Source organism: Salmo salar, chromosome 01 (assembly GCF_965601325.2).
Source record: "Salmo salar chromosome 01, fSalSal1, whole genome shotgun sequence".
Taxonomy (NCBI): domain Eukaryota; kingdom Metazoa; phylum Chordata; class Actinopteri; order Salmoniformes; family Salmonidae; genus Salmo; species Salmo salar.
The window spans coordinates 89,962,568-89,987,824 of record NC_138291.1 but is presented as its reverse complement, the minus strand read 5'-3'; the positions used below and the strand labels follow the sequence as shown (position 1 = coordinate 89,987,824).

The following is a 25,257-nucleotide window of genomic DNA, read 5'->3' as shown; positions in this document are numbered from 1 at the left end:
AAAAAAAACAATTAGACAACAAATTCAATCCCTTTTAGACAACTCCTTGGACAAAACGTGTCACTGTAATAATGAAGGTGTAAACTTGGCAGTAGAAAACCAGTAAGCTTCCCTATCAAAAAATAATTAAATTCAAGCAGAAAACCTACAAAAATTAAACAAAAACAAATGGTTTGATGAAGAATGCAAAAACCTAAGAAAGAAATTGAGAAACCTATCCAACCAAAAACAGAGACCCAGAAAACCTGAGTGTATGCCTTCACTATGGTGAATCACTAAAACAATACAGAAATACACTACGGAAAAAAAGGAACAGCACATCAGAAATCAGCACAATGTAATTGATAATGCAGAGGATCCTCCCAAGGTTGCTGTTCACGAATATCCCACGGTAGTGATTGGGGTCAACTTTGTCTCCTAGTATAGCCAATTGGAATTTGTGGTCTGTAAATGTTATAATTAACAGCAGACTCGTACATTTCCTCAGTGAAAACAATATACTGAGCAAATGTCAAATTGGCTTTTTACCAAATTACCGTACGACAGACCACGTATTCACCCTGCACACCCAAATGGACAAAGAAACAAACCAAAACAAAGGCAAAATCTTCTCATGATTTGTTGATTTGAAAAAAGCTCGACTCAATTTCACATGAAGGTCTGCAATACAAATTGATGGAAAGTGGTGTTGGGGGAAAAACATACACTATAAAATCCATGTACACAAACAACAAGTGTGCGATTAAAATTGGCAAAAACACACGTTTCGTTCCACAGGGTGAGACAGGGATGCAGCTTAAGGCCCACCCTCTTCAACACACACACACACACACACACACACACACACACACACACACACACACACACACACACACACACACACACACACACACACACACACACACACACACACACACACACACACACACACACACACACACACACACACACACACACACAATTAATTGGCGAGGGCACTAGAACAGTCTGCAGCACCCGGCCTCACCCTACTAAACCAAAAAAAGAAACGTCATCTCACTGTCAACTGCGTTTATTTTCAGCAAACTTAACATGTGTAAATATTTGTATGAACATAACAAGATTCAACAACTGAGACATAAACTCAACAAGTTCCACAGACATGTGACTAACAGAAATGGAATAATGTGTACCTGAACAAAGAGGGGAGAGGGGTCAAAATCAAAAGTAACAGTCAGTATCTGGTGTGGCCACCAGCTGCATTAAGTACTGCAGTACATCTCCTCCTCATGGACTGCACCAGATTTGCCAGTTCTTGCTGTGAGATGTTACCCCACTCTTCCACCAAGGCACCTGCATGGCCCTAGCCCTCACCCTCCGATCCAACAGTTCCCAGACGTGCTCAATGGGATAGAGATCTGGGCTCTTCGCTGGCCATGGCAGAACCCTGACATCCCTGTCTTGCAGGAAATAACACACAGAACGAGCAGTATGGCTGGTGGCATTGTCATGCTGGAGGGTCATGTCAGGATGAGCCTGCAGGAAGGGTACCACATGAGGGAGGAGGATGTCTTCCATGTAACGCACAGTGTTGAGATTGCCTGCGATGACAAGCTCAGTCCGATGATGCTGTGACACACCGCCCCAGACCATGACGGACCCTCCACCTCCAAAATCGATCCCGCTCCAGAGTACAGGCCTCGGTGTAACGCTCATTCCTTCGACAATAAATGCAAATCCGACCATCACCCCTGGTGAGACAAAACCGTGACTCGTCAGTGAAGAGCACTTTTTGACAGTCCTGTCTGGTCCAGCGACGGTGGGTTTGTGCCCATAGGCGACGTTGTTGCCGGTGATGTCTGGTGAGGATCTGCCTTACAACAGGTCTACAAGCCCTCAGTCCAGCCTCTCTCAGACTATTGCGGACAGTCTGAGCACTGATGGAGGGATTGTGCGTTTCCTGGTGTAACTTGGGCAGTTGTTATTGCCATCCTGTACCTGTCCCGCAGGTGTGATATTCGGATCTACCGATCCTGTGCAGGTGTTGTTACATGTGGTCTGCCACTGCGAGGACGATCAGCTGTCCGTCATGTCTCCTTGTAGCGCCGTCTTAGGCGTCTCACAGTACGGACATTGCAATTTATTGCCCTGGCCACATCTGCAGTCCGCATGCCTACGGTACGTTCACGCAGATGAACAGGGACCCTGGGCATCGTTCTTTTGGTGTTTTTCAGAGCCAGTAGAAAGGCCTCTTTAGTGTCCTAAGTTTTCATAACTGTGACCCTAACTGCCTACCGTCTGTAAGCTGTTACTGTCTTAACGACCGTTCCAAAAGGTGCATGTTCATGAAATGTTTATGAACATGTTCTTGATTTTTACGAATTATCTTTGAAAGATAGGGTCCTGAAAAGGGGACGTTTCTTTTTTTGCTGAGTTCAGAATCTGAAGTCAAATGTCTACTGTTTGCTGATGATCTGGTGCTTCTGTCCCCACCCAAGGAGGGCCTACAGCAGCATCCTAGATCTTCTGCACATATTCTGTCAGACCTGGGCCCTTACAGTAAATCTCACTAAGACAAAAAATAATGGTGTTCCAAAAAATATCCAGTTGCCAGGACCAGAAATACAAATTCCATCTTGACACCGTTGCCCTTGAGCACACAAAAAACTATACATTCCTCGGCCTAAACATCAGCACCACAAGTAACTTCCACAAAGCTGTGAACGATCTGAGAGACAAGAAGGGCCTTCTATGACATCAAAAATAACTTAAAATGTGACATACCAATTAGGATCTGGCTAAAAATACTTCAATTAATTATAGAACCCATTGCCCTGCGGTCCGCTCACCAACCAAGAATTCACAAAATGGGACAAACACCAAATTGAGACTTTGCATGCAGAATTCTGCAAATAATCTATCCAGAGCAGAATTAGGCCGATACCTGCTAATGATCAAAATCCAGAAAAGAGCCGTTAAATTCTACAACCATCTAAAAGGAAGCGACTCCCAAACCTTCCTTAACAAGGCCATCACCTACAGAGAGATGAACCTGGAGAAGAATCCCCTAAGCAAGCTGTTCACAAACAGACCCCACAGAGCCCCAGGACAGCAAAACAATTAGACCCAACCAAATCATGAGAAAACAAAAAGATATTCACTTGACACATTGGAAATAATCAACAAAATAGAATGTTATTTGGCCCTAAACAACGAGTACACAGTGGCAGAATACCTGACCACTGACTCAAACTTAAGGAAAGATTTGACTATGTCAAATCAAATCACATTTTATTGGTCACATACACATATTTAGCAGATGTTATTGCAGGTGTAGCGAAATGCTTGTGTTTCTAGCTCCAACAGTGCAGTAAACAAAGATGGTGTAGCAGTCGGACGTGTGTTTGTCTTGTCCCGTGTAAAAAGTAATTTTCCTAATTTTTTTCGTATATATTTTAATCTCACTTTCCATCTACAGACTGAATATACTTTCCTGCAATCCGCCTCGCCCAATGTGGTACGGATCTGCTATTTTTATACTGTAGAACTGGAACCCCCATCTGAAGCTAGCCAGCTAACTAGCTAGTAGTCAGTTAACTCGGATACCAGCCAGCTTCAGCTCGGTCAATACCTGCCAGTCCGCACAGCGCGATATCAACCCATAGCATATCGTACTTATTTTTCTCTACCACATCACCGGATTCCTACCGCAGGCTCTGGACCATTACACCGGATCATCGCAGCTAGCTAGCTGCAACCTGAGTGGCTAATGCTGGCTAACACCTCTGTCCCGAAGCAAGCACCAGTTAGCCTTGAGCTATGCCCATCTCCTGGCTAGCCGAATTGGTATACCAGCTAATTCTTGGGCTACAATACCTCTTTTGCCAATTGGCCTGAACCCTTAAATGCCGACACGGAGCCCCGCCAATCCATCACGACTGGTCTGCTGACGTAACCATCCGTGGAGGTTTCAACAGGCTTTTCCGTTGCGACTTTGCCGAAGACCCATCAGCTAGCCCCGGCCCACCAGCTTTCTGAATCACCGTGTCTCCAGCTCGCGTAGCGTAGTAGCGACTACCGAACGTCTCCCTGACTCACCTATTGCTGCTCATTGGACCCTATGATCACTCGGCTACTCATGCCTCTCCCTAACGTCAATATGCCTTGTCTACTGCTGTTTAGGTTAGTTGTTTTATTTCACTGTAGAGCCCCCAGCCCCGCCCAACACGCCTTAGATAGCTCTTTTGTCCCCACACATGTGGATACCTCACCTGGCTTAACTGGTGCCTCCAGAGACACAACCGCTCTCATCGTCACTCAATGCCTAGGTTTACCTCCACTGTACTCACATCCTACCATACCCTTGTCTGTAAATGATGCCCGGAATCTTTTCAACCATGCCCAGAAATCTGCTCCTTTTATGCTCTGTTCCCAAAGCACTAGACAGCCAGTTCATATAGACTTTAGCCGTACCCTTACCCTACTCCTCCTCTGTTCCTCTGGTGATGTAGAGGTTAACCCAGGCACTGTAGCCTCCAGCACCACACCTATTCCCCAGGCGCTCTCATTTGTTGACTTCTGCAACCATAAAAGCCTTGGTTTCATGCATATTAACATCAGAAGCCTCCTCACAAAGTTAGTTTTATTCACTGCTTTAGCACACTCCGCCAACACTGATGTCCTAGCCGGGTCTGAATCCTGGCTTAGGAAGGCCACTAAAAATTCAGAAATGTCCATCCAACACTTTCCGCCAAGTTAGAACTGCCAAAGGGGGCGGTGTTGCAATCTACTGCAAAGATAGCCTGCAGAGTTCTGTCATGCTATCCAGGTCTGTTCCCAAATAGTTTGCGCTTCTACTTTTAAAAATCCACCTTTCCAGAAATAAGTCTCACACTGTTGCCGCTTGTTATAGACCCCCCTCAGCCCCCAGCTGTGCCCTGGACACCATATGTGAATTGATTGCCCCCATCTATCTTCAGAGTTCGTACTGTTAGGAGAACTAAACTGGGATACGCTTAACAATCTAAGCTAGATGCACAAATTATCAAGGAACCTACCAGGTACAACCCTAAGACCATAACCATGGACACCCTCATAGATATCATCCTGACCAACTTGCCCTCTAAATACACCTCTGGATCTCAGCGATCACTACCTCATTGACTGCATCCGTAATGGGTTTGCCATCAAACAACCACCCTTCATCACTGTCAAACACTCCCTAAAACACTTCAGCGAGCAGGCCTTTCTAATCGACCTGGCCCGGGTATCATAGAAGGATATTAACCTCATCCCGTCAGTAGAGGATGCCTGGTTATTCTTTAAAAGTGTTTTCCTCACCATCTTAAATAAGCATGCCCCTTTCAAAAAAAAATTCAACTAAGAACAGATATAGCCCTTGGTTCAGCCCAGACTTGACTGCCCTTGACCAGCACAAAAACATCCTGTGGCGTACTGCATTAGCATCAAATAGCCCCCGCGATATGCAACTTTTCAGGGAAGTCAGGAACCAATATACACAGGCAGTTAGGAAAGCTAAAGCTAGCTTTTTCAAACAGAAATTTGCATCCTGTAGCACTAATTCCCAAAAGATTTGGGACACTATAATGTCCATGGAGAATAAGAGCACCTCCTCCCAGCTGCCCACTGCACTGAGGCTAGGAAACACTGTCACCACAGATAAATCTACAATAATATATAATTTCAATAAGCATTTTTCTACGGCTGGCCATGCTTTCCACCTGGCTACCCCAACCCCGGCCAACAGCTCTGCACCCCACGCAAAAACTTGCCCAATTCCTCCCCGCTTCTCCTTCACCCAAATCCAAACAGCTGATGTTGCGAAAGAGCTGCAAAATCTGGATACCTACAAATCAGCTGGGCTAGAGAATCGGGACCACCATCGATAAAAGACAGTACTGTGCAGCCGTCTTCATCGACCTGGTCAAGGCTTTCGACTTGGTCATTCACCGCATTCATAATGGCAGACTCAATAGCCTGGGTTTCTCAAATGACTGCCTTGCCTGGTTCACCAACTACTTCTCAGATAGAACTCAGTGTGTCAAATCGGAGGACCTGTTGTCTGGACCTCTGTCAGTCTCTATGGGGGTGCCACAGGGTTTAATTCTCGGGGCGACTCTTTTTCTCTGTATATCTCAATGATGACGCTCTTGCTGCTGTTGATTCTCTGATCCACCTCTACGCAGACGACACCATTCTGTATACATCTGGACCTTCTTTGGACACTGTGTTAACAAACCTCCAAACGAGCTTCAATGCCATACAACACTCCTTCCGTGGCCTCCAACTGCTTTTAAACGCTAGTAAAACTAAATAAATGCTCTTCAACCGATTGCTGCCCGCACCAGCCTGCCCGACTAGCATCACTACTCTGGACGGATCTGACTTAGAATATGTGGACAACTACAAATACGTAGGTGTCTGAGTAGACTGTAAACTCTCCTTCCAGACTCACATTAAGCATCTCCAATCCAAAATTTAATCTAGAGTCGGCTTCCTATTTCACAACAAAGCATCCTTCACTCATGCTGCCAAACATACTCTCATAAAACTGACTATCCTACCAATCTTTGACTTCGGCGATGTCATTTACAAAATAGCCTCCAACACTCTACTCAACAAATTGGATGCAGTCTATCACAGTGCCATCCGTTTTGTCACCAAATACCCATATACTACCCACCACTGCGACTTGTATGCTCTCCTTGGCTGGCCCTCGCTTCATATTCGTCGCCAAACCCACTGGCTCCAGGTCATCTATAAGTCTTTGCTAGGTAAAGCACCATAGCAACACCCACCCGTAGCACACGCACCAGCACGTATATTTCAGTGGTCATCCCCAAAGCCAACTACTCCTTTGGCCGCCTTTCCTTCCAGCTCTCTGCTGCCAATGACTGGAACGAATTGCAAAAATCACTGAAGCCTTATCTCTCTTTCTAACTTTAAGCATCAGCTGTCAGAGCACATTACCGATCACTGTACCTGTACACAGCCCATCTGTAAATAGCCCACCCAACTACCTCATCCCCATATTGTTATTTATTTATTTTGTTTTGCACCCCAGTATCTCTACTTGCACATCATCATCTGCACATCTATCACTCCAGTGTTAATGCTAAATTGATATTTATTTCGCCACTATGGCCTATTTATTGCCTTACCTCCTTAATCGTACTACATTTGCACACACTGTACATAGATTTTCTATTGTGTTATTGACTGTACGTTTGTTTATACCATGTGTAACTCTGTTGTTTTTGTCGCACTGCTTTGCTTTATCTTGGCCAGGTCGCAGTTGTAAATGAGAACTTGTTCTCAACTGGACTACCTAGTTAAATAAAGGTGAAATAAAAATAAAATGTTGAACAATTCACAACAATACAGACTCAGCCAGCATAGCCTTGCTATTGTGAAAGGCCGCAGTAGGCAGACCTGGCTCTCAAGAGAAGACAGGCTGGCTATGTGCACACTGCCCACAAAATGAGATGGAAACTGAGCTGCACTTCCTAACCTCCTGCCAAATTTATGACCATATTAGAGACACATATTTCCCTCAGATTACACAGATACACAAATAAATTGAAAACAAATAAAATTTTGAGAAACTCCCATATATATATATATATATACACACACTGGGTGAAATACCATAGTGTGCCATCACAGCAGCAAGATTTGTGACCTGTTGCCAAAAAGAAAAGGGCAGCTAGTGAAGAACAAACACCATTGTAAATACAACCCATATTTATTTTCCCTTTTGTACTTTAACTATTTGCACATCGTTACAACACTGTATATAGACATAATATGACATTAGAAATGTCTTTATTATTTTGGAACTTCTGTGAGTGTAATGTTTACTGTACATTTTTTATTTCACATCTACTTCACTTGCTTTGGCAATGTAAACATATGTTTCCCATGGCAATAAAGACAAATTGAATTGAGTGAGAGAAGAGGAGAGAATGATGCACCAAAAAGAAAGTTAATGTCCACTCACTGCTTGCTAATTCCAAGTTAGAGGATATAAATCTAACACAGATAGAAATGATTTTAAACTCCACAACATTAAAGCCATTTCATAACAAATGAAGCTTCTGAAGGCCATGTCAAAGGTCACAGAGCAGCCAGTAAAAGACCATCTATGCAGAGTTTTAAACAGTCCTTTTTATCCCCTGACTAATGGGTGGAGTTCATTTTGCATGACCCGGTGCCCTGGGTGGGTGGAGATTTCACTTAAGGACCAATGAAATGGTCTAAAATAAGCAAACTCCGCCCACCCGTGGCACCGGGCCATGTAAATCCAACTCAACCATTAGCTGTGTTTCACAGCTTCCTAATTTTCCTCATTTTTTCATCAAGACCTCAGCAACACCCCAGAGGATAGAGTCACCCAACACCTCACCTAAGTTTTCAAGTGCTTGATAATTAGTGTGAATAACTGCTATGGAGGTCTCTCTATAGCATAGCATTTCCATATGGTCTTAGAACAATGGTGTTACAGATGTAGGATCTTAATTTGATCACACTGTTGCAGGAGAACTTTCCTGCAATGCAGGACATTTAAAACTTGTAGTGTCTTTGAGGTTTAAGAAGGCTTCTGAACTTTGCAATTTCAGACTTCATTTTCCCTTACAAAAAATGTAACAACCCCTACAAAAATATCCAGGAATTACAATCCACATAATAATTTGCATTTCCTGTTGCTGCAAGACTATTCTCCTGCTGGAGCAAACTGGCTCAAATTAAGATCACAAATCTGTTAACAGCCCATTTTAGTGTGTAGAACTGGGCTTATTAAACACTCATTATGTTAGCTGTGTCCCAGAGTTCTCTCTCTATCATCACCAAGGCTTTGTTAACTAGGACCGGACGGGCTAAGGGAGAGGCCCAATAAAGTTTATTTTTTAAGTATCATCTTTACATCATACTGTATCTATGAACTTGAAGTATTGTAATTTCTCTCCCTTGGATAAAACTAGGGCGGTCAGACTTAATCAGTTAATTCAAGTTCTTTTTTTAATCGTGATTAATCGCATTGTCTGAAAGCGTTCAAAATACTCTGAAAACATCCCAAATACATAACCCATACAAGTTGACAATTAGGTTAAAGAAAGTGTGCATTCTAAATGAACTTAACACTGCTAAGCATTACTTTAGCCAAAATCAAGACGTCAATATTTCTGTAAATATTGTATTTTCAGCTGATGTGCAAAACCGAAAGTAAAAGACGCAAAAACAAAACTTAAGAATGGGAAGCATAGAAATAACACACCTAGAACAAATCTACCACTTCTTAGACTTGCATTCAATTAAAATGACAGATCTATAACTCACATTTCTATGTGAATTTGGTCAGGTTGACCAAAACGTTATGTATTGCAGCTTAAAGAAAACCTTTTCAGTCATCCAAGTACCAGCAAGAGGACGAACTAGAGCAGTATAACTTAACTAAATAAATCGTTATTGTCTGTTGGAATTGTACCACTGATTATTTTAAGAAACGCCAACAGGTGCTGGGCTTCCCTCAGAAAGAGAGAGCAGATTTCTATTTCTTTACGTTTTTTACTAAATCTAAATATACTGCTCAAAAAAATAAAAGGGAACACTTAAACAACACAATGTAACTCCAAGTCAATCACACTTCTGTGAAATCAAACTATCCACTTAGGAAGCAACACTGATTGACAATAAATTTCACATGCTGTTCTGCAAATGGAATAGACAACAGGTGGAAATTATAGGCAATTAGCAAGACACCCCCAATAAAGGAGTGGTTCTGCAGGTGGTAACCACAGACCACTTCTCAGTTCCTATGCTTCCTGGCTGATGTTTTGGTCACTTTTGAATGCTGGTGGTGCTTTCACTCTAGTGGTAGCATGAGACGGAGTCTACAACCCACACAAGTGGCAGGCAGCAAATGTGCATGTGTCTGCTCAAACGGTCAGAAACAGACTCCATGAGGGTGGTATGAGGGCCCGACGTCCACAGGTGGGGGTTGTGCTTACAGCCCAACACCGTGCAGGACGTTTGGCATTTGCCAGAGAACACCAAGATTGGCAAATTCGCCACTGGCGCCCTGTGCTCTTCACAGATGAAAGCAGGTTCACACTGAGCACATGCGACAGACGTGACAGAGTCTGGAGACGCCGTGGAGAACGTTCTGCTGCCTGAAACATCCTCCAGCATGACCGGTTTGGCGGTGGGTCAGTCATGGTGTGGGGTGGCATTTCTTTGGGGGGCCGCACAGCCCTCCATGTGCTCGCCAGAGGTAGCCTGACTGCCATTAGGTACCGAGATGAGATCCTCAGACCCCTTGTGAGACCATATGCTGGTGCGGTTGGCCCTGGGTTCCTCCTAATGCAAGACAATACTGATTTTTTTAGCATGGCTCGTGTGGCCCACTCTGGGATGGCTGCAGATGAAATAGCCGAGAATATCGAATCGGCTGTTAGCACCGTTGTGACCAAACTACGCATGGTGAGTTTGCTGCCAGGGATCCTCGAGCTCACTAATGACTTGTATCCAGTCACTACAGATATTTACACGTATTATGGTCAGGTATACTCAATGTTAAATAAATGTTTGGGCCCAGTCTGAAAATGCTTTCGAGAACTGTTGTCTGGGGTGAGTTTACTGGGCCTGTAGTACTGTGGTACATTAAACCCATGTGCCTCCCACGCCACAACAAAGCAAGGCCTTTGACAAGAGGCCACAATCAGATGCTATACACAGGATAGCAATGCTTTTGGCTGTACCATTAAATGTTTTTTGCAGAAATGAAGTTGACCTAAAAAAGGTATGCGTGAAAGTACATGTTTGAGACTAGATGGCTGCTCTCTTACTGCTTTGCAGAAAGGACCATTGATTAAGATCATCCACCTGAAGAGCCAGTCATCAGTAGCTCTGCCCATCTACACCTCTAACATTAACCACCTGACCCTCTTAGAGGAGACACAGAAACAGGCCCGTGCAGCCATGGATGCCAAGGTAGGAGTGCTACACACAAATGATTGTAAATAGTATTTTAAGATTATAATGTAAGTCATATCTATTTGTCAAATTAAATCTTTCAAAGGACTTGTCTTTGCACTGGTTCGGAACCTGGTTCACTCAGTATGAATTTTGGTTTTAAATCCAGTGCTATATGAACCTCATTCCAGTGAGGCAGGGGAGTGGTGTCCTTTTTGTGCCGTCTCCCTGTTCACTCTCTGGGAACATCAACATAGCCCCTAGTGCCACATATGGACTATGGAGGTCAATTTCGTGTGTGTATGTATGTATGTTACTGCTCAAAAAAATAAAGGGAACACTTAATCAACACAATGTAACTCCAAGTCAATCACACTTCTGTGAAAGCAAACTGTCCACTTAGGAAGCAACACTGATTGACAGTAAATTTCACATGCTGTTGTGCAAATGGAATAGACACAGGTGGAAATTATAGGCAATAAAGGAGTGGTTCTGCAGGTAGTGACCACAGACCACTTCTCAGTTCCTATGCTCCCTGGCTGATGTTTTGGTCACTTTTGAATGCTGGCAGTGCTTTCACTCTAGTGGTAGCATGAGACGGAGTCTACAACCCACACAAGTGGCTCAGGTAGTGCAGCTCATCCAGGATGGCACATCAATGCGAGCTGTGGCAAGAAGGTTTGCTGTGTCTGTCAGCGTAGTGTCCAGAGCATGGAGGTGCTACCAGGAGACAGACCTGTACATCAGGAGATGTGGAGGAGGTCGTAGGAGGGCAACAACCCAGCAGCAGGACCGCTACCTCCGCCTTTGTGCAAGGAGGAGAATGAGCACTGCCAGAGCCTTGCAAAATTACCTCCAGCAGGCCACAAATGTGCACGTGTCTGCTCAAACGGTCAGAAACAGACTCCGTGAGGGTGGTATGAGGGCCCGACGTCCACAGGTGGGGGTTGTGCTTACAGCCCAACACCGTGCAGGACGTTTGGCATTTGCCAGAGAACACCAAGATTGGCAAATTCGCCACTGGCGCCCTGTGCTCTTCACAGATGAAAGCAGGTTCACACTGAGCACGTTTGACAGAGTCTGGAGACGCCGTGGAGAACGTTCTGCTGCCTGAAACATCCTCCAGCATGACCGGTTTGGCGGTGGGTCAGTCATGGTGTGGGGTGGTATTTCTTTGGGGGGCCGCACAGCCCTCCATGTGCTCGCCAGAGGTAGCCTGACTGCCATTAGGTACCGAGATGAGATCCTCAGACCCCTTGTGAGACCATATGCTGGTGCGGTTGGCCCTGGGTTCCTCCTAATGCAAGACAATACTAGACCTCATGTGGCTGGAGTGTGTCAGCAGTTCCTGCAAGAGGAAGGCATTGATGCTATGGACTGGCCCGCCCGTTCCCCAGACCTGAATCCAATTGAGCACATCTGGGACATCATGTCTCGCTCCATCCACCAACGCCACGTTGCACCACAGACTGTCCAGGAGTTGGCGGATGCTTTAGTCCAGGTCTGGGAGGAGATCCCTCAGGAGACCATCCGCCACCTCATCAGGAGCATGCCCAGGCGTTGTAGGGAGGTCATACAGGAACGTGGAGGCCACACACACTACTGAGCCTCATTTTGACTTGTTTTAAGGACATTACATCAAAGTTGGATCAGTCTGTAGTGTGGTTTTCCACTTTAATTTTGAGTGTGACTCCAAATCCAGACCTCCATGGGTTGATAAATTGGATTTCCATTGATTATTTTTGTGTGATTTTGTTGTCAGCACATTCAACTATGTAAAGATAAAAGTATGTAATAAGATTATTTCATTCATTCAGATCTAGGATGTGTTATTTTAGTGTTCCCTTTATTTTTTTAAGCAGTGTACTAAATATGCATAACCCTCTGTTTTCATAGCCAGTATCTGCACCTTGTTTCTCTAGCAGTCCTACAGCCTCTATTTCCTGGGTGGAGAGTAGACACTCGTCACAGCCGTTCTCTCCTAGTGATGCGAGTACAGTCTTGGCCAAAAGTTTTGAGAATGACACAAATATTAATTTCCACAAAGTTTGCTGCTTCAGTGTCCTTAGATATTTTTGTCAAATGTGACTATGGAATACTGAAGTATAATTACAAGCATTTCCTAAGCGTCAAAGGCTTTTATTGACAATTACATGAAGTCAATGCAAAGAGTCAATATTTGCAGTGTTGACCCTTCTTTTTCAAGACCTCTGCAATTCGCCCTGGCATGCTGTCAATTAACTTCTGGGCCGCATCCTGACTGATGGCAGCCCAATCTTGCATAATCAATGCTTGGAGTTTGTCAGAATTTGTGGGTTTTTGTTTGTCCACCCGCCTCTTGAGGATTGACCACAAGTTCTCAATGGGATTCAGGTCTGGGGAGTTTCCTGGCCATGGACCCAAAATATCGATGTTTTGTTCACCGAGCCACTTAGTTATCACTTTTGCCTTATGGCAAGGTGCTCCATCATGCTGGAAAAGGCATTGTTCGTCACAAAACTGTTCCTGGATGGTTGGGAGAAGTTGCTCTCGGAGGATGTGTTGGTACCATTCTTTATTCATGGCTGTGTTCTTAGGCAAAATTGTGAGTGAGCCCACTCCCTTGGCTGAGAAGCAACCCCACACATGAATGGTCTCAGGATGCTAGGATGGTAGCACTCACCTTGTCTTCTCCGGACAAACTTTTTTCCGGTTGCCCCAAACAATCGGAAAGGGGATTCATCAGAGAAAATGACTTTACCCCTGTCCTCAGCAGTCCAATCCCTGTACCTTTTGCAGAATATCAGTCTGTCCCTGATGTTTTTCCTGGAAAGAAGTGGCTTCTTTGCTGCCCTTCTTGACACCAGGCCATCCTCCAAAAGACTTCGCCTCACTGTGCGTGCAGATGCACTCACACCTGCCTGATGCCATTCCTGAGCAAGCTCTGTAGTGGTGGTGCCCTGATCCCGCAGCTTAATCAACTTTAGGAGACGGTCCTGACGCTTGCTGGACTTTCTTGGGCGCCCTGAAGCCTTCTTCACAACAATTGAACCGCTCTCCTTGAAGTCCTTGATGATCCGATAAATGGTTGATTTAGGTGCAATCTTACTGGCAGCAATATCCTTGCCTGTGAAGCCCTTTTTGTGCAAAGCAATGATGACGGCACGTGTTTCCTTGCAGGTAACCATGGTTGACAGAAGAAGAACAATGATTCCAAGCACCCCCTCCTTTTGAAGCTTCCAGTCTGTTATTCAAACTCAATCAGCATGACAGAGGGATCTCCAGCCTTGTCCTCGTCAACACTCACACCTATGTTAACGAGAGAATCACTGACATGATGTCAGCTGGTCCTATTGTGACAGGGCTAAAATGCAATAAATGTTTTGGGGGGATTCAGTTAATTTGCATGGCAAAGAGGGACTTTGCAATTAATTGCAATTCATCTGATCACTCTTCATAACATTCTGGAGTATATGCAAATTGCCATCATACAAACTGAGGCAGCAGACTTTGTTCAAATTAATATGTGTCATTCTCAAAACTTTTGGCCACGACTGTACAGTCTTCTCAGGTCTCCAGTTTCCCAGGATAATGTTTGGCATGCTCCTTTTTTTGTTTTCATAGCACCTTGAACTTTCACCTTGTATATTCTTTCGAGCGTGGATTAAATTAAGTATATTATTTTTGCATCGCTGCCTCCTTTGGTTATTCCTTTTCATGGTTTGAGTGAGAGCAGCTTTTGAACTTTAAATATTAGTCTGTAACCCTGAGCTGTCACTACCATGGTGATGCAGTGGTTCTAATGGTCTGACTCAGTCATATAGCTCTTTTCTGACCCAATATTTGTTTTAATATATCATATTTATTTTCTACATTCTTTACATAAAATATTTTTTTTACACCAAATACAAACCTAATTTTAAGAATGTGCAGATGAAGATTACCAGTACCTCCTGGAAAAAGGTTTTTTTTACATATCACTGACTAATCAGTTTCCAGGTCATGTGACTGTACCTGCTTCAGTCTTGCTGGTGAAGCCTGCAGCCTGCTTTATGGCAGCAGCAGTGAGAGCCAGGCCTCTACTCTTCCTCAAGCCATGCTGGAGGACAGCCTCAAACTGGGCACACAAACAGATCACCCTACAGGGGAGTTACAATACATCACACACACAACATCAATAAATCATATCAGTTTTGTAATAATAAAACTCATTGGTACCTGCTGTCGGAATCTGAGGCGATCTCCTTTCTTCCTCCAAAGCGGATTTGGCACTGAAGAGACATGAAGAATGACATGGCTATCAAAATAACAATGACACAACACATTTACTTCCTCAATGGGAGCCTGCCAGCTACAGACCACAACATCAAACCAGCTAGAAAAACAATAGGCACAGTATCATTTCATGCCTTATAAACAGTAGAAACCATAGAATTACACTGTAATAGCATATCATTACAACAGTTTATGATTATATGACTCATTTGACCATAGCTGTAATGCACTCCTCTTCAGTGGGGATTATCCATAGTAAAGGAATGCAACAAGGAAGATAACATAACCTGGCCTGTCACGTACAGGAAGGCTCACATAACCTGGAAGGAATGGGATGCGTGGGATAATGAGCAGTAGTTCCGACGTTTGGGTTATTTGGACAAATCACGAATTTCGCAGATGTTACCATCTTTAAAATGTTGGAAGGGGAGGGGACATTCGGACAGTAACTTGCAAAGAGAGAGGGTGTAGCTCCTGATTCCGCTCTTCTCTTAACATGTATGGACACAAAACTTAATCGATCAGCAGACCAATTACGAGAGACTGTTCTGGGTTAACTGTGATTAACCCTCACCTGTTTGACAGAGTCCAGCAGCCGCTCCAGTAGGTGTTGTCTCTTTGCGTCGTTCTGCTGAGGGCCTGAGGAGGAGAAGGAGGGCAATCTTACAAACATGACTGTCTGTCAGTTTGGGAAACTCATCTTAGAATTCTGGCCTAAGAGCCATCTCTGGCTAAATCAGAGAGCTGTACCACAATTTCACCAAACTTATCAGAAATGTATACAATGATGTGTTCAAAGAGAAATATGATACTTACAAGGATTCCTAAATCATTGCTATGAATAATGAAAATGACTGCAGTTTCTACTGGTCATTGTTTTCAGGCTGGTTGTATTGGTACTAGCTAGGTACCAAGCTAAAGCTAGCTACCCCTGAAGTTGCGGTCAAACAAATAATGCTTTATTACCAATGCGGTACTGTAAACATCATTCGTGGCCGGTGTTTGCAAACTTTTTTGTACAGCTTTGACAGTGCTACTGATAGTAGTGGTGGCGCTTGGCTTGCATGTGCAAATTCAGAACACACAACATTCTATAATAGAACTGTGTTATTTGACTCGTCAATATATTTTTTGACACGCAAAGACACATGGTGTTCCATAGTATGTTGTGAAGCTAATAGCAGTGACGCTATTACTGTGCAACTCCGGTAGGGCAACATGTGTACCGGTGCTCGACCAGTCAGGGAAAGCCAACATCACCCACGACAGAGAACGGTTGATTGTCAATGGAATTCATTGGCGTTAATGGATTTCTCCTTTGAGTTGTCTCGCTGAAATGTTCTTACTCTTTCAAATGATTACTCCACTTGTTGACTACTCAATCCACACAGCAGACATTGTAGGCTAGGTTAGGAATGCTGTGTTGCAAAATTTTACGTGCCGTCATTACGTAAGCTTTGACATCGGTTTTGCACATCGCCGTTAAACTAGACATCGGGCCGATACTGATGTTGACATTTTTAGCTAATATCGTCCGATTCCGATACGTTCACCGATATATCGTGCATCCCTAATGGGAACAGTCAGTGGTTGTATTTGATTAACGTTTATTGGGAAAGCATGGATTTCAGCGAACAAAGGCACTCAACTACAGAGGACAAACATAGGTACAAGGTAGGCATTTCATAATTTAAAAAAAATGTAATTAAAAAAATTTGAAGTATTGACCTTGGGCGAATCTATGTAGTCAGAGAGATTCCACAAAGTCTGGTCTCTGCTCCACTCCGTTGGTGGAGTTCAACAGAAACTTCCTTCACCATGGAGTGGAGTTTAGTTTGCTATAGTTTGGAGAAAGTTATGGGCTACATGAGGATGGTCAGGACTCTGCCCTTGATCATCGCTCTCAGTTCCATTACACATAAGTGATTGGAGGAAGACGTCTTCTTTACTGGGGTGTTTTGTTAAGAGCCCCGACGCTTGGTCTGAACATTAACACACATTGGACCCTGTGTTTCAGATCAACAAGAAATAATTTTCTAAAAACAAAAAGGTTAAATTGATACACCTTTATAGGGTTAGGGATCCCACACAGCCATACAGTGGCCTGCGAAAGTATTCACCCCCTTGGCATTTTTCCTATTTTGTTACCTTACAACCTGGAATTAAAATTGATTTCTTTGGGGGGGTTGTATTATTTGGATTTACACACAACACGCTTACCACCTTGAAGATGCAAAATATTTTTTATTGTGAAACAAGCAAGAAATAAGACAACAAAATGAAAAAAACTTCAGCGTGCATAAAACTATTCACCCCCCCAGTCAATACTTTGTAGACACCTTTTGCAGCAATTACAGCTCCAAGTCTCTTGGCGTATGTCTCTATAAGCTTGGCACATCTAGCCACTGGGATTTTTGCCCATTCTTCAAGGCAAAACATCTCCAACTCCTTCAAGTTGGATGGTTTCTGCTGGAGTACAGCAATCTAAGTCATACCACAGATTCTCAATTGGATTGAGGTCTGGTCTTTTACTAGGCCATTCCAAGACATTTAAATGTCTTGGCCCATTCTGCTAACCACGGCCTACTAGCTACCTAGAACTACTTCGAACCCTACTAATTCCACGACCAGTCTATCGACGTCACCGCACGAAGAGGCAAAAACAGGCTTACCCCCATCGCGACCTCCCCCAAAGGCTAATTTGCTAGCCCCGGTCTGTTAACCGCTAGCTTGCTTGCCCCAGTCTGCTAACTTGCTTGCCCCAGTCTGCTAACTGCTAGCTTGCTTGCCCCAGTCTGGTCCCGTGTGGCTCAGTTGGTAGAGCATGGTGTTTGCAACGCCAGGGTTGTGGGTTCGAGTCCCACGGGGGACCAGTACGGGGGGGAAAAAAATGTATGAAATGTATGCATTCACTACTGTAAGTCACTCTGGATAAGAGTAAATGACTAAAATGTAATGTAAATGCTAGCCCCGGTCTGCCAACTGCTTGCTTGCTAACCCGGTCTGCTAACTGCTAGCTTGCCAGGCCCGGTCTGCTAACTGCTAGCTTGTTTAGCCCCAGCCTGCTAACTGTCTGAATCGCCATGTCCCCAGTTAGCCCAACTACTCACTGGACCCATATGTTCACTTGGCTACGCATGCCTGTCTCTAATATCAATATGCCTCATCCATTACTGTCCTGGTTAGTGATTAGTCTTATTTCACTGTAGAGCCTCCAGCCCTGCTCAATATGCCTTAACCAACCATGTTGTTCCACCTCCTACATATGCGATAACATCACCTGGTTTAAACGTCTCTAGAGACTATAGCTCTCTCATCATTACTCAATGCCTAGGTTTACCTCCAATGTACTCACATCCTACCTTAGTCTGTACACTATGCCTTGAATCTATGCTATCGTGCCTAAAAACCTGCTCCTTTTAGTCTCTGTTCTGAATGTGCTAGACGGCCAGTTCGTATAGCCTTTAGCCGTACCCTTATCCAACTTCTCCTCTGTTCCTCTGGTGATGTGGAGGTTAATCCAGGTCCTGCAGTGCCTAGCTCCACTCCCACTACCCAGGTGCTCTCATTTGTTGACTTCTGTAACCATAAAAGCCTTGGTTTCATGCATGTTAACATTAGAAGCCTACGCCCTAAGTTTGTTTTACTCACCGCTTTAGCACACACTGCCAACCCGGATGTCTTAGCCGTGTCTGAATCCACCAAAAACCCTGAAATCTCCATCGCTAACTATAACATTTTCCACCAAGATAGAACTGCCAAAGGGGGCAGTGATGCAATCTACTGCAAAGATAGCCTGCAGAGTTCTGTATTACTATCCAAGTCTGTACCCAAACCATTTGATCTTCTACTTCTAAAAATGCACCTTTCCAGAAACAAGTCTCTCACTGTTGCCACTTGCTATAGACCCCCCTCTGCCCCCAGCTGTGCCCTCAATACCATATATGAATTGATTGCCCCATCTATCTTCTGAGCTCGTGCTACTAGGTGACCTAAACTGGGACATGCTTAACACCCCGGCCATCATACAATCTAAACTTGATGCCCTCAATCTCACACAAATTATCAATGAACCTACCAGGTACAACCCCAAATCCGTAAACACGGGCACCCTCATAGATGTCATCCTAACTAACTCGCCCTCCAAATACACCTCTGCTGTTTTCAATCAAGATCTCAGCGATCACTGCCTCATTGCCTGCATCCGTAATGGGCCTGCGACCAAACGACCACCCCTCATCACTGTCAAACGCTCCCTAAAACACTTCAGCGAGCAGGCCTTTCTAGTCAACCTGGCCAGGGTATCCTGGAATGACATTGACCTCATCCGGTCAGTAGATGATGCCTGGCTATTCTTTAAAAGTGCCTTCCTCACCATCTTAAATAAGCATGCCCCACTCAAAAAATGTAGAACTAGGAATAGATATAGTCCTTGGTTCACTCCAGACCTGTGGCGTTCTGCATTAGCATCGAATAGCCCCCGTGATATGCAACATTTCAGGGAAGTTAGGAACAAATATACACAGGCAGTTAGAAAAGCTAAGGCTAGCTTTTTCAAACAGAAATTTGCAACCTGTAGTACTAACTCAAAAAAGTTCTGGGACACTGTAAAGTCCATGGAGAATAAGAGCACCTCCTCCCAGCTGCCCACTGCACCGAGGCTAGGAAACACAGTTACCACCGATAAATCCACTATAATTGAGAATTTCAATGAGCATCTCTCTACAGCTGGCCATGCTTTCCACCTGGCTACCCCTACCCCGGTCAACTGCCCAGCACCCTCCACAGCAACCCGCCAAAGCCCCCACCATTTCTCCTTCACCCAAATCCAGATAGCTGATGTTCTGAAAGAGCTGCAAAATCTGGACCCATACAAATCAGCCGGGCTAGACAATCTGGACCCTGTCTTTCTAAGGTCTTCTAAAGCCAAGTTAACAAAAACAGATTACCAACCATTTCGAATCCCACCGTACCTTCTCTATTATGCAATCTGGTTTCAGAGCTGGTCATGGGTGCACCTCAGCCACGCTCAAGGTCCTAAACGACATCATAACCGCCACCGATAAGAGACAATACTGTGCAGCCGTATTCATCGACCTGGCCAAGGCTTTCGACTCTGTCAATCACCACATTCTTATTGGCAGACTCGACAGCCTTGGTTTCTCAAATGATTGCCTCGCAGGGTTTACCAACTACTTCTCTGATAGAACTCAGTGTGTCAAATCGGAGGGCCTGTTGTCCGGACCTCTGGCAGTCTTTATGGGTGTGCCATAGGGTTCAATTCTCAGGCCGACTCTCTTCTCTGTATACATCAATGATGTTGCTTTTGCTGCTGGTGATTCTCTGTTCCACCTCTACACAGACGACACCATTCTGTATACTTCTGGCCCCTCTTTCGACACTGTTAACTAACCTCCAGACGAGCTTCAATGCCATACAACTCTCCAACTGCTCTTAAACGCAAGTAAAACTAAATGCATACTATTCAATCAATCACTGCCCGCACCTGCTCACCTGTCCAGCATCACTACTCTGGACGGCTCTGACTTAGAATACCTGGACAACTACAAATACCTGGGTGTCTGGTTAGACTGTAAACTCTCCTTCCAGACTCACATTAAGCATCTCCAATCCAAAATTAAATCTAGAATCGGCTTCCTATATCGCAACAAAGCATCCTTCACTCATGCTGCCAAACATACCCTCGTAAAACTGACCATCCTACCGATCCTCGACTTCGGTGATGTCATCTATAAAATAGCCTCCAACACTCTACTCAACGAACTGGATGCAGTCTATCACAGTGCCATCCGTTTTGTCACTAAAGCTCCATATACTACCCACCATTGCGACCTGTAGGCTCTCGTTGGTTGGCCCTCGCTTCATACTCGTCGCCAAACCCACTGGCTACAGGTTATCTACAAGTCTCTGCTAGGTAAAGCCCCGCCTTATCTCAGCTCACTGGTCACCATAGCAGCACCCACTCGTAGCACGCGCTCCAGCAGGTATATTTCACTGGTCACCCCCAAAGCCAATTCCTCCTTTGGTCGTCTTTCCTTCCAGTTTACATTTACATTTAAGTCATTTAGCAGACGCTCTTATCCAGAGCGACTTACAAATTGGTGCATTCACCTTATGATATCCAGTGGAACAACCACTTTACAATAGTGCATCTAAATCTTTTAAGGGGGGGGGGGGGGGGTTAGAAGGATTACTTTATCCTATCCTAGGTATTCCTTAAAGAGGTGGGGTTTCAGGTGTCTCCGGAAGGTGGTGATTGACTCCGCTGTCCTGGCATCGTGAGGGAGCTTGTTCCACCATTGGGGTGCCAGAGCAGCGAACAGTTTTGACTGGGCTGAGCGGGAACTGTGCTTCCTCAGAGGTAGGGGGGCCAGCAGGCCAGAGGTGGATGAACGCAGTGCCCTTGTTTGGGTGTAGGGCCTGATCAGAGCCTGAAGGTATGGAGGTGCCGTTCCCTTCACAGCTCCGTAGGCAATCACCATGGTCTTGTAGCGGATGCGAGCTTCAACTGGAAGCCAGTGGAGAGAGCGGAGGAGCGGGGTGACGTGAGAGAACTTGGGAAGGTTGAACACCAGACGGGCTGCGGCGTTCTGGATGAGTTGTAGGGGTTTAATGGCACAGGCAGGGAGCCCAGCCAACAGCGAGTTGCAGTAATCCAGACGGGAGATGACAAGTGCCTGGATTAGGACCTGCGCTGCTTCCTGTGTGAGGCAGGGTCGTACTCTGCGAATGTTGTAACGTTAGCTATATGACACCAAATCCTCCGTTTTAGGTAAACAACATAACTTATGATTTAGTTTTGTTCATAGATATCAGGATGTCTGGTGTGCCCCTTTCTGTTTAATGAGGTCATTTTTGGACAGGATTTCTGTCAATTTTGGAACCCCTTTTTGTCTCAAGAGCCCAGAGGCAAACGTGCCTGGCCTGGTGACTTACTTAGTGAACTCAATGGAGTTGAGTTTATTAAGCTAGTGGCCATGTTAACTAACGTTAACTAGCTAGCTAAAGTTAGCTAGTAAGCATAAACGTTAGCTACACTAAGTCGAACCATATATTTGGTCGATCACATTCGCTAACGTTACTGTAGACAGGTAGCTAAGTTACATGTGCTAGCTTCTAACGTTAGCTACCTAGGTACAGTACAGTGCACGCTGTAAAAAGCAAAACACTTACAAAACAGTTCTCTGCTGCAAATGACTGGAACGAACTGCAAAAATCTCTGAAGCTGGAGACTCATATCTCCCTCACTAGCTTTAAGCACCAGCTGTCAGAGCAGCTCACAGATCACTGCACCTGTACATAGCCCATCTGTAAACAGCCCATCTACCAACCTCATCCCCATACTGTATTTATCTTGCTCCTTTGCACCCCAGTATCTCTACTCTACTACTTGCACATTCATCTTCTGCACATCTACCGTTCCAGTGTTTAATTGCTATGTTGTAATTACTTCGCCGCCATGGCCTATTTAATTGCCTCATTTGCACTCATTGTATATAGACTTTTTGTTTTCTTTTGTTCTACTGTATTATTGACTGTATGTTTTGTTTATTCCATGTGTAACTCTGTGTTGTTGTACGTGTCGAATTGCTATGCTTTATCCTGGCCAGGTTGCAGTTGCAAATGAGAACTTGTTCTCAACTAGCCTACCTGGTTAAATAAAGGTGAAATAAATAAATACAAATAAAAATGTTCCCCATAAACCACTTCAGTGTTTCTTTAGCAGTATGCTTAGGATCATTGTCCTGCTGGAAAGTGAACCTCCGTCCCAGTCTCAAATCTCTGGGAGACTGAAACAGGTTTCCCTCAAGAATTTCCCTGTATTTAGCTCCATCCATCATTCCTTCAATTCTGACTAGTTTCCCAGTCCCTGCCAATGAAAAACATTCCCACTGCATGATGCTGCCACCACCATGCTTCACTGTTGGGTTGGTGTTCTCAGGATGATGAGAGGTGTTGGGTTTGCGCCAGACATAGCGTTTTCCTTGATGGACAAAAAGCTCAATTTTAGTCACATCTGACCAGAGTACCTTCTTCCATATGTTTGGGGAGTCGCCCACATGCCTTTTGGCAAACACTTTAAGCAATGGCTTTTTTCTGGCCACTCTTCAGTAAAGCCCAGCTCTGTGGAGTGTACGGCTTAAAGTGGTCCTATGGACAGATCCTCCAATCTCCGCTGTGGAGCTTTGCAGCTCCTTCAGGGTTATCTTTGGTCTCTTTGTTGCCTCTCTGATTAATGCCCTCCTTGCCCGGTCCATGAGTTTTGGTGGGCGGCCCTCTCTTGGCAGGTTTGTTGTGGTGCCATATTCTTTCCATTTTTTAATAATGGATTTAATGGTGCTCTGTGGGATGTTCAAAGTTTCTGATATTTTTTTATAACCCAACCCTGATCTGTACTTCTCCACAACTTTGTCCCTGACCTGTTTGGAGAGCTCCTTGGTCTTCATGGTGCCACTTGCTCGGTGGTGCTCCTTGCTTAGTGGTGTTGCAGACTCTGGGGCCTTTCAGAACAGGTGTAAATATACTGAGACCATGTGACAGATCATGTGACACTTAAGTCCACCTGTGTGCAATCGAACTAATTATGTGACATCTGAAGGTAATTGGTTGCACCAGATCTTAATTAGGGGCTTCATAGCAAATGGGGTGAATACATATGCACGCACCACTTTTCCGTTTATAATTTTTTCTAAATAAGTTATTTTTTTCATTTCACTTCACCAATTTGTGTATGTCCATTACATGAAATTCAAATAAAAATCAATTGAAATTACAGGTTGTAATGCAACAAAATCGGAAAAAAAGCCAAGGGGGATGAATACTTTTGCCAGGCACTGTATCGCCATGTTACAATGCGTGTTTATGGACGTCATCTATTTAGCATGCTCGAAACACCTGTGTGTAATGGAAGATGCCACCAGAAAGGTCACTGAAGAAAAAAACGTGTCTGCAACTGTGATAAAGCAGTAAGTGTATATTTTGCATTTGTGAAATGTATTTGATACGAATGCAATTTTTCTAGAACCGTACAACAATTGAGAATCGATTCACATTTAAATTGAGTATTTGGCTGCCACAGCCAGTGTAGCTATGAAAATAAGTTCCTTCGACCTTAAGGAGTTACGGTAACGTTACGCTCTGTAAGAACCCATCTTGGGCTAGTCAGGACTCGGGAGTAATACAATAAGTCTTACTATTATAATTGGAAGGGTTTCTTTGATAAACAATTTGTTTCATGACATCTAGGGTGTCATGCAGTCAAGAAATAATTAGATTTGCATGGGGAGATTCAAGATAAACGCGTGGAGAGTCATATCCTTCACGTCTTCCTGAACTCACATGATAATGACGCTTTGTCATCCATTCTAAACCTCTGTTTTAATAGGCCTATGTGCGTAAATAAGACAAAATTCGCGCAATAAGCCAAAGCCAGGTGTCAACTGGTGATAGTAGAACAAAAAGTACATTTTTTTTTTAGCTACAACTCACCGTTCATTCTGTCAGTCCGAGTATGTTAGTAGTTGACACACCACATGTAAACTAGTTCATGGCTCTTCGGTTCGACTTGGTGGATATCCAGAATTCTATTGCGATTCATCACATTCTGTACGAACCGAACCCTGGGTGGCAGAAAGCACAACTTCCATGATTCAGCCCTCCCTTCCCATCAACACAACCTCGGTCCGTGGCCCACTGTTGCTCCGGTCGGCTGGAACTACAGAGGCCTGCGAGTAGCCGTTTATCGCTATATAGTTCAACCGAGTCACATTTGTAGATAAAATGGTTTACTAACAAACCCATCCGCATTGGTCGATTCGGCGACTGTACTGTCGTGGCTCTGGTAATCGTTTAGCTGTAATAAAAGGAATTCGTTTTGACACTTCGGTGCCACTGCCTGCAAAGCGAAACAACGTCGGCGCTGCAGGTCACATGACCAGACACACTGTTGTCATATGACATGTTAGGAGCGATTTTGATCTGAATCAGTGTTAAACGTTCACTTGTTTTCAA

General features: G+C 44.4%; 1 protein-coding gene across 2 annotated transcripts in view; it reads right to left on the bottom strand.

Annotated features, from left to right (window-relative positions):
- Positions 1-25,193, bottom strand: part of LOC106609547 (sorting nexin-29) — a 160,498-nt gene extending 135,305 nt beyond the window's left edge. For both annotated transcript variants that reach the window (XM_045724039.2, XM_045724041.2), the window contains exons 1-4: positions 24,736-25,193; positions 15,800-15,864; positions 15,169-15,221; positions 14,965-15,089 (exon numbers count right to left, since the gene is read on the bottom strand). In XM_045724039.2, coding sequence (XP_045579995.1) covers positions 14,965-15,089; positions 15,169-15,221; positions 15,800-15,864; positions 24,736-24,742 — 250 coding nt within the window. In that variant the 5' untranslated portion in view covers positions 24,743-25,193. The remainder of the gene's footprint in view (positions 1-14,964; positions 15,090-15,168; positions 15,222-15,799; positions 15,865-24,735) is intronic.
- Positions 25,194-25,257: the final 64 nt, after the last annotated feature.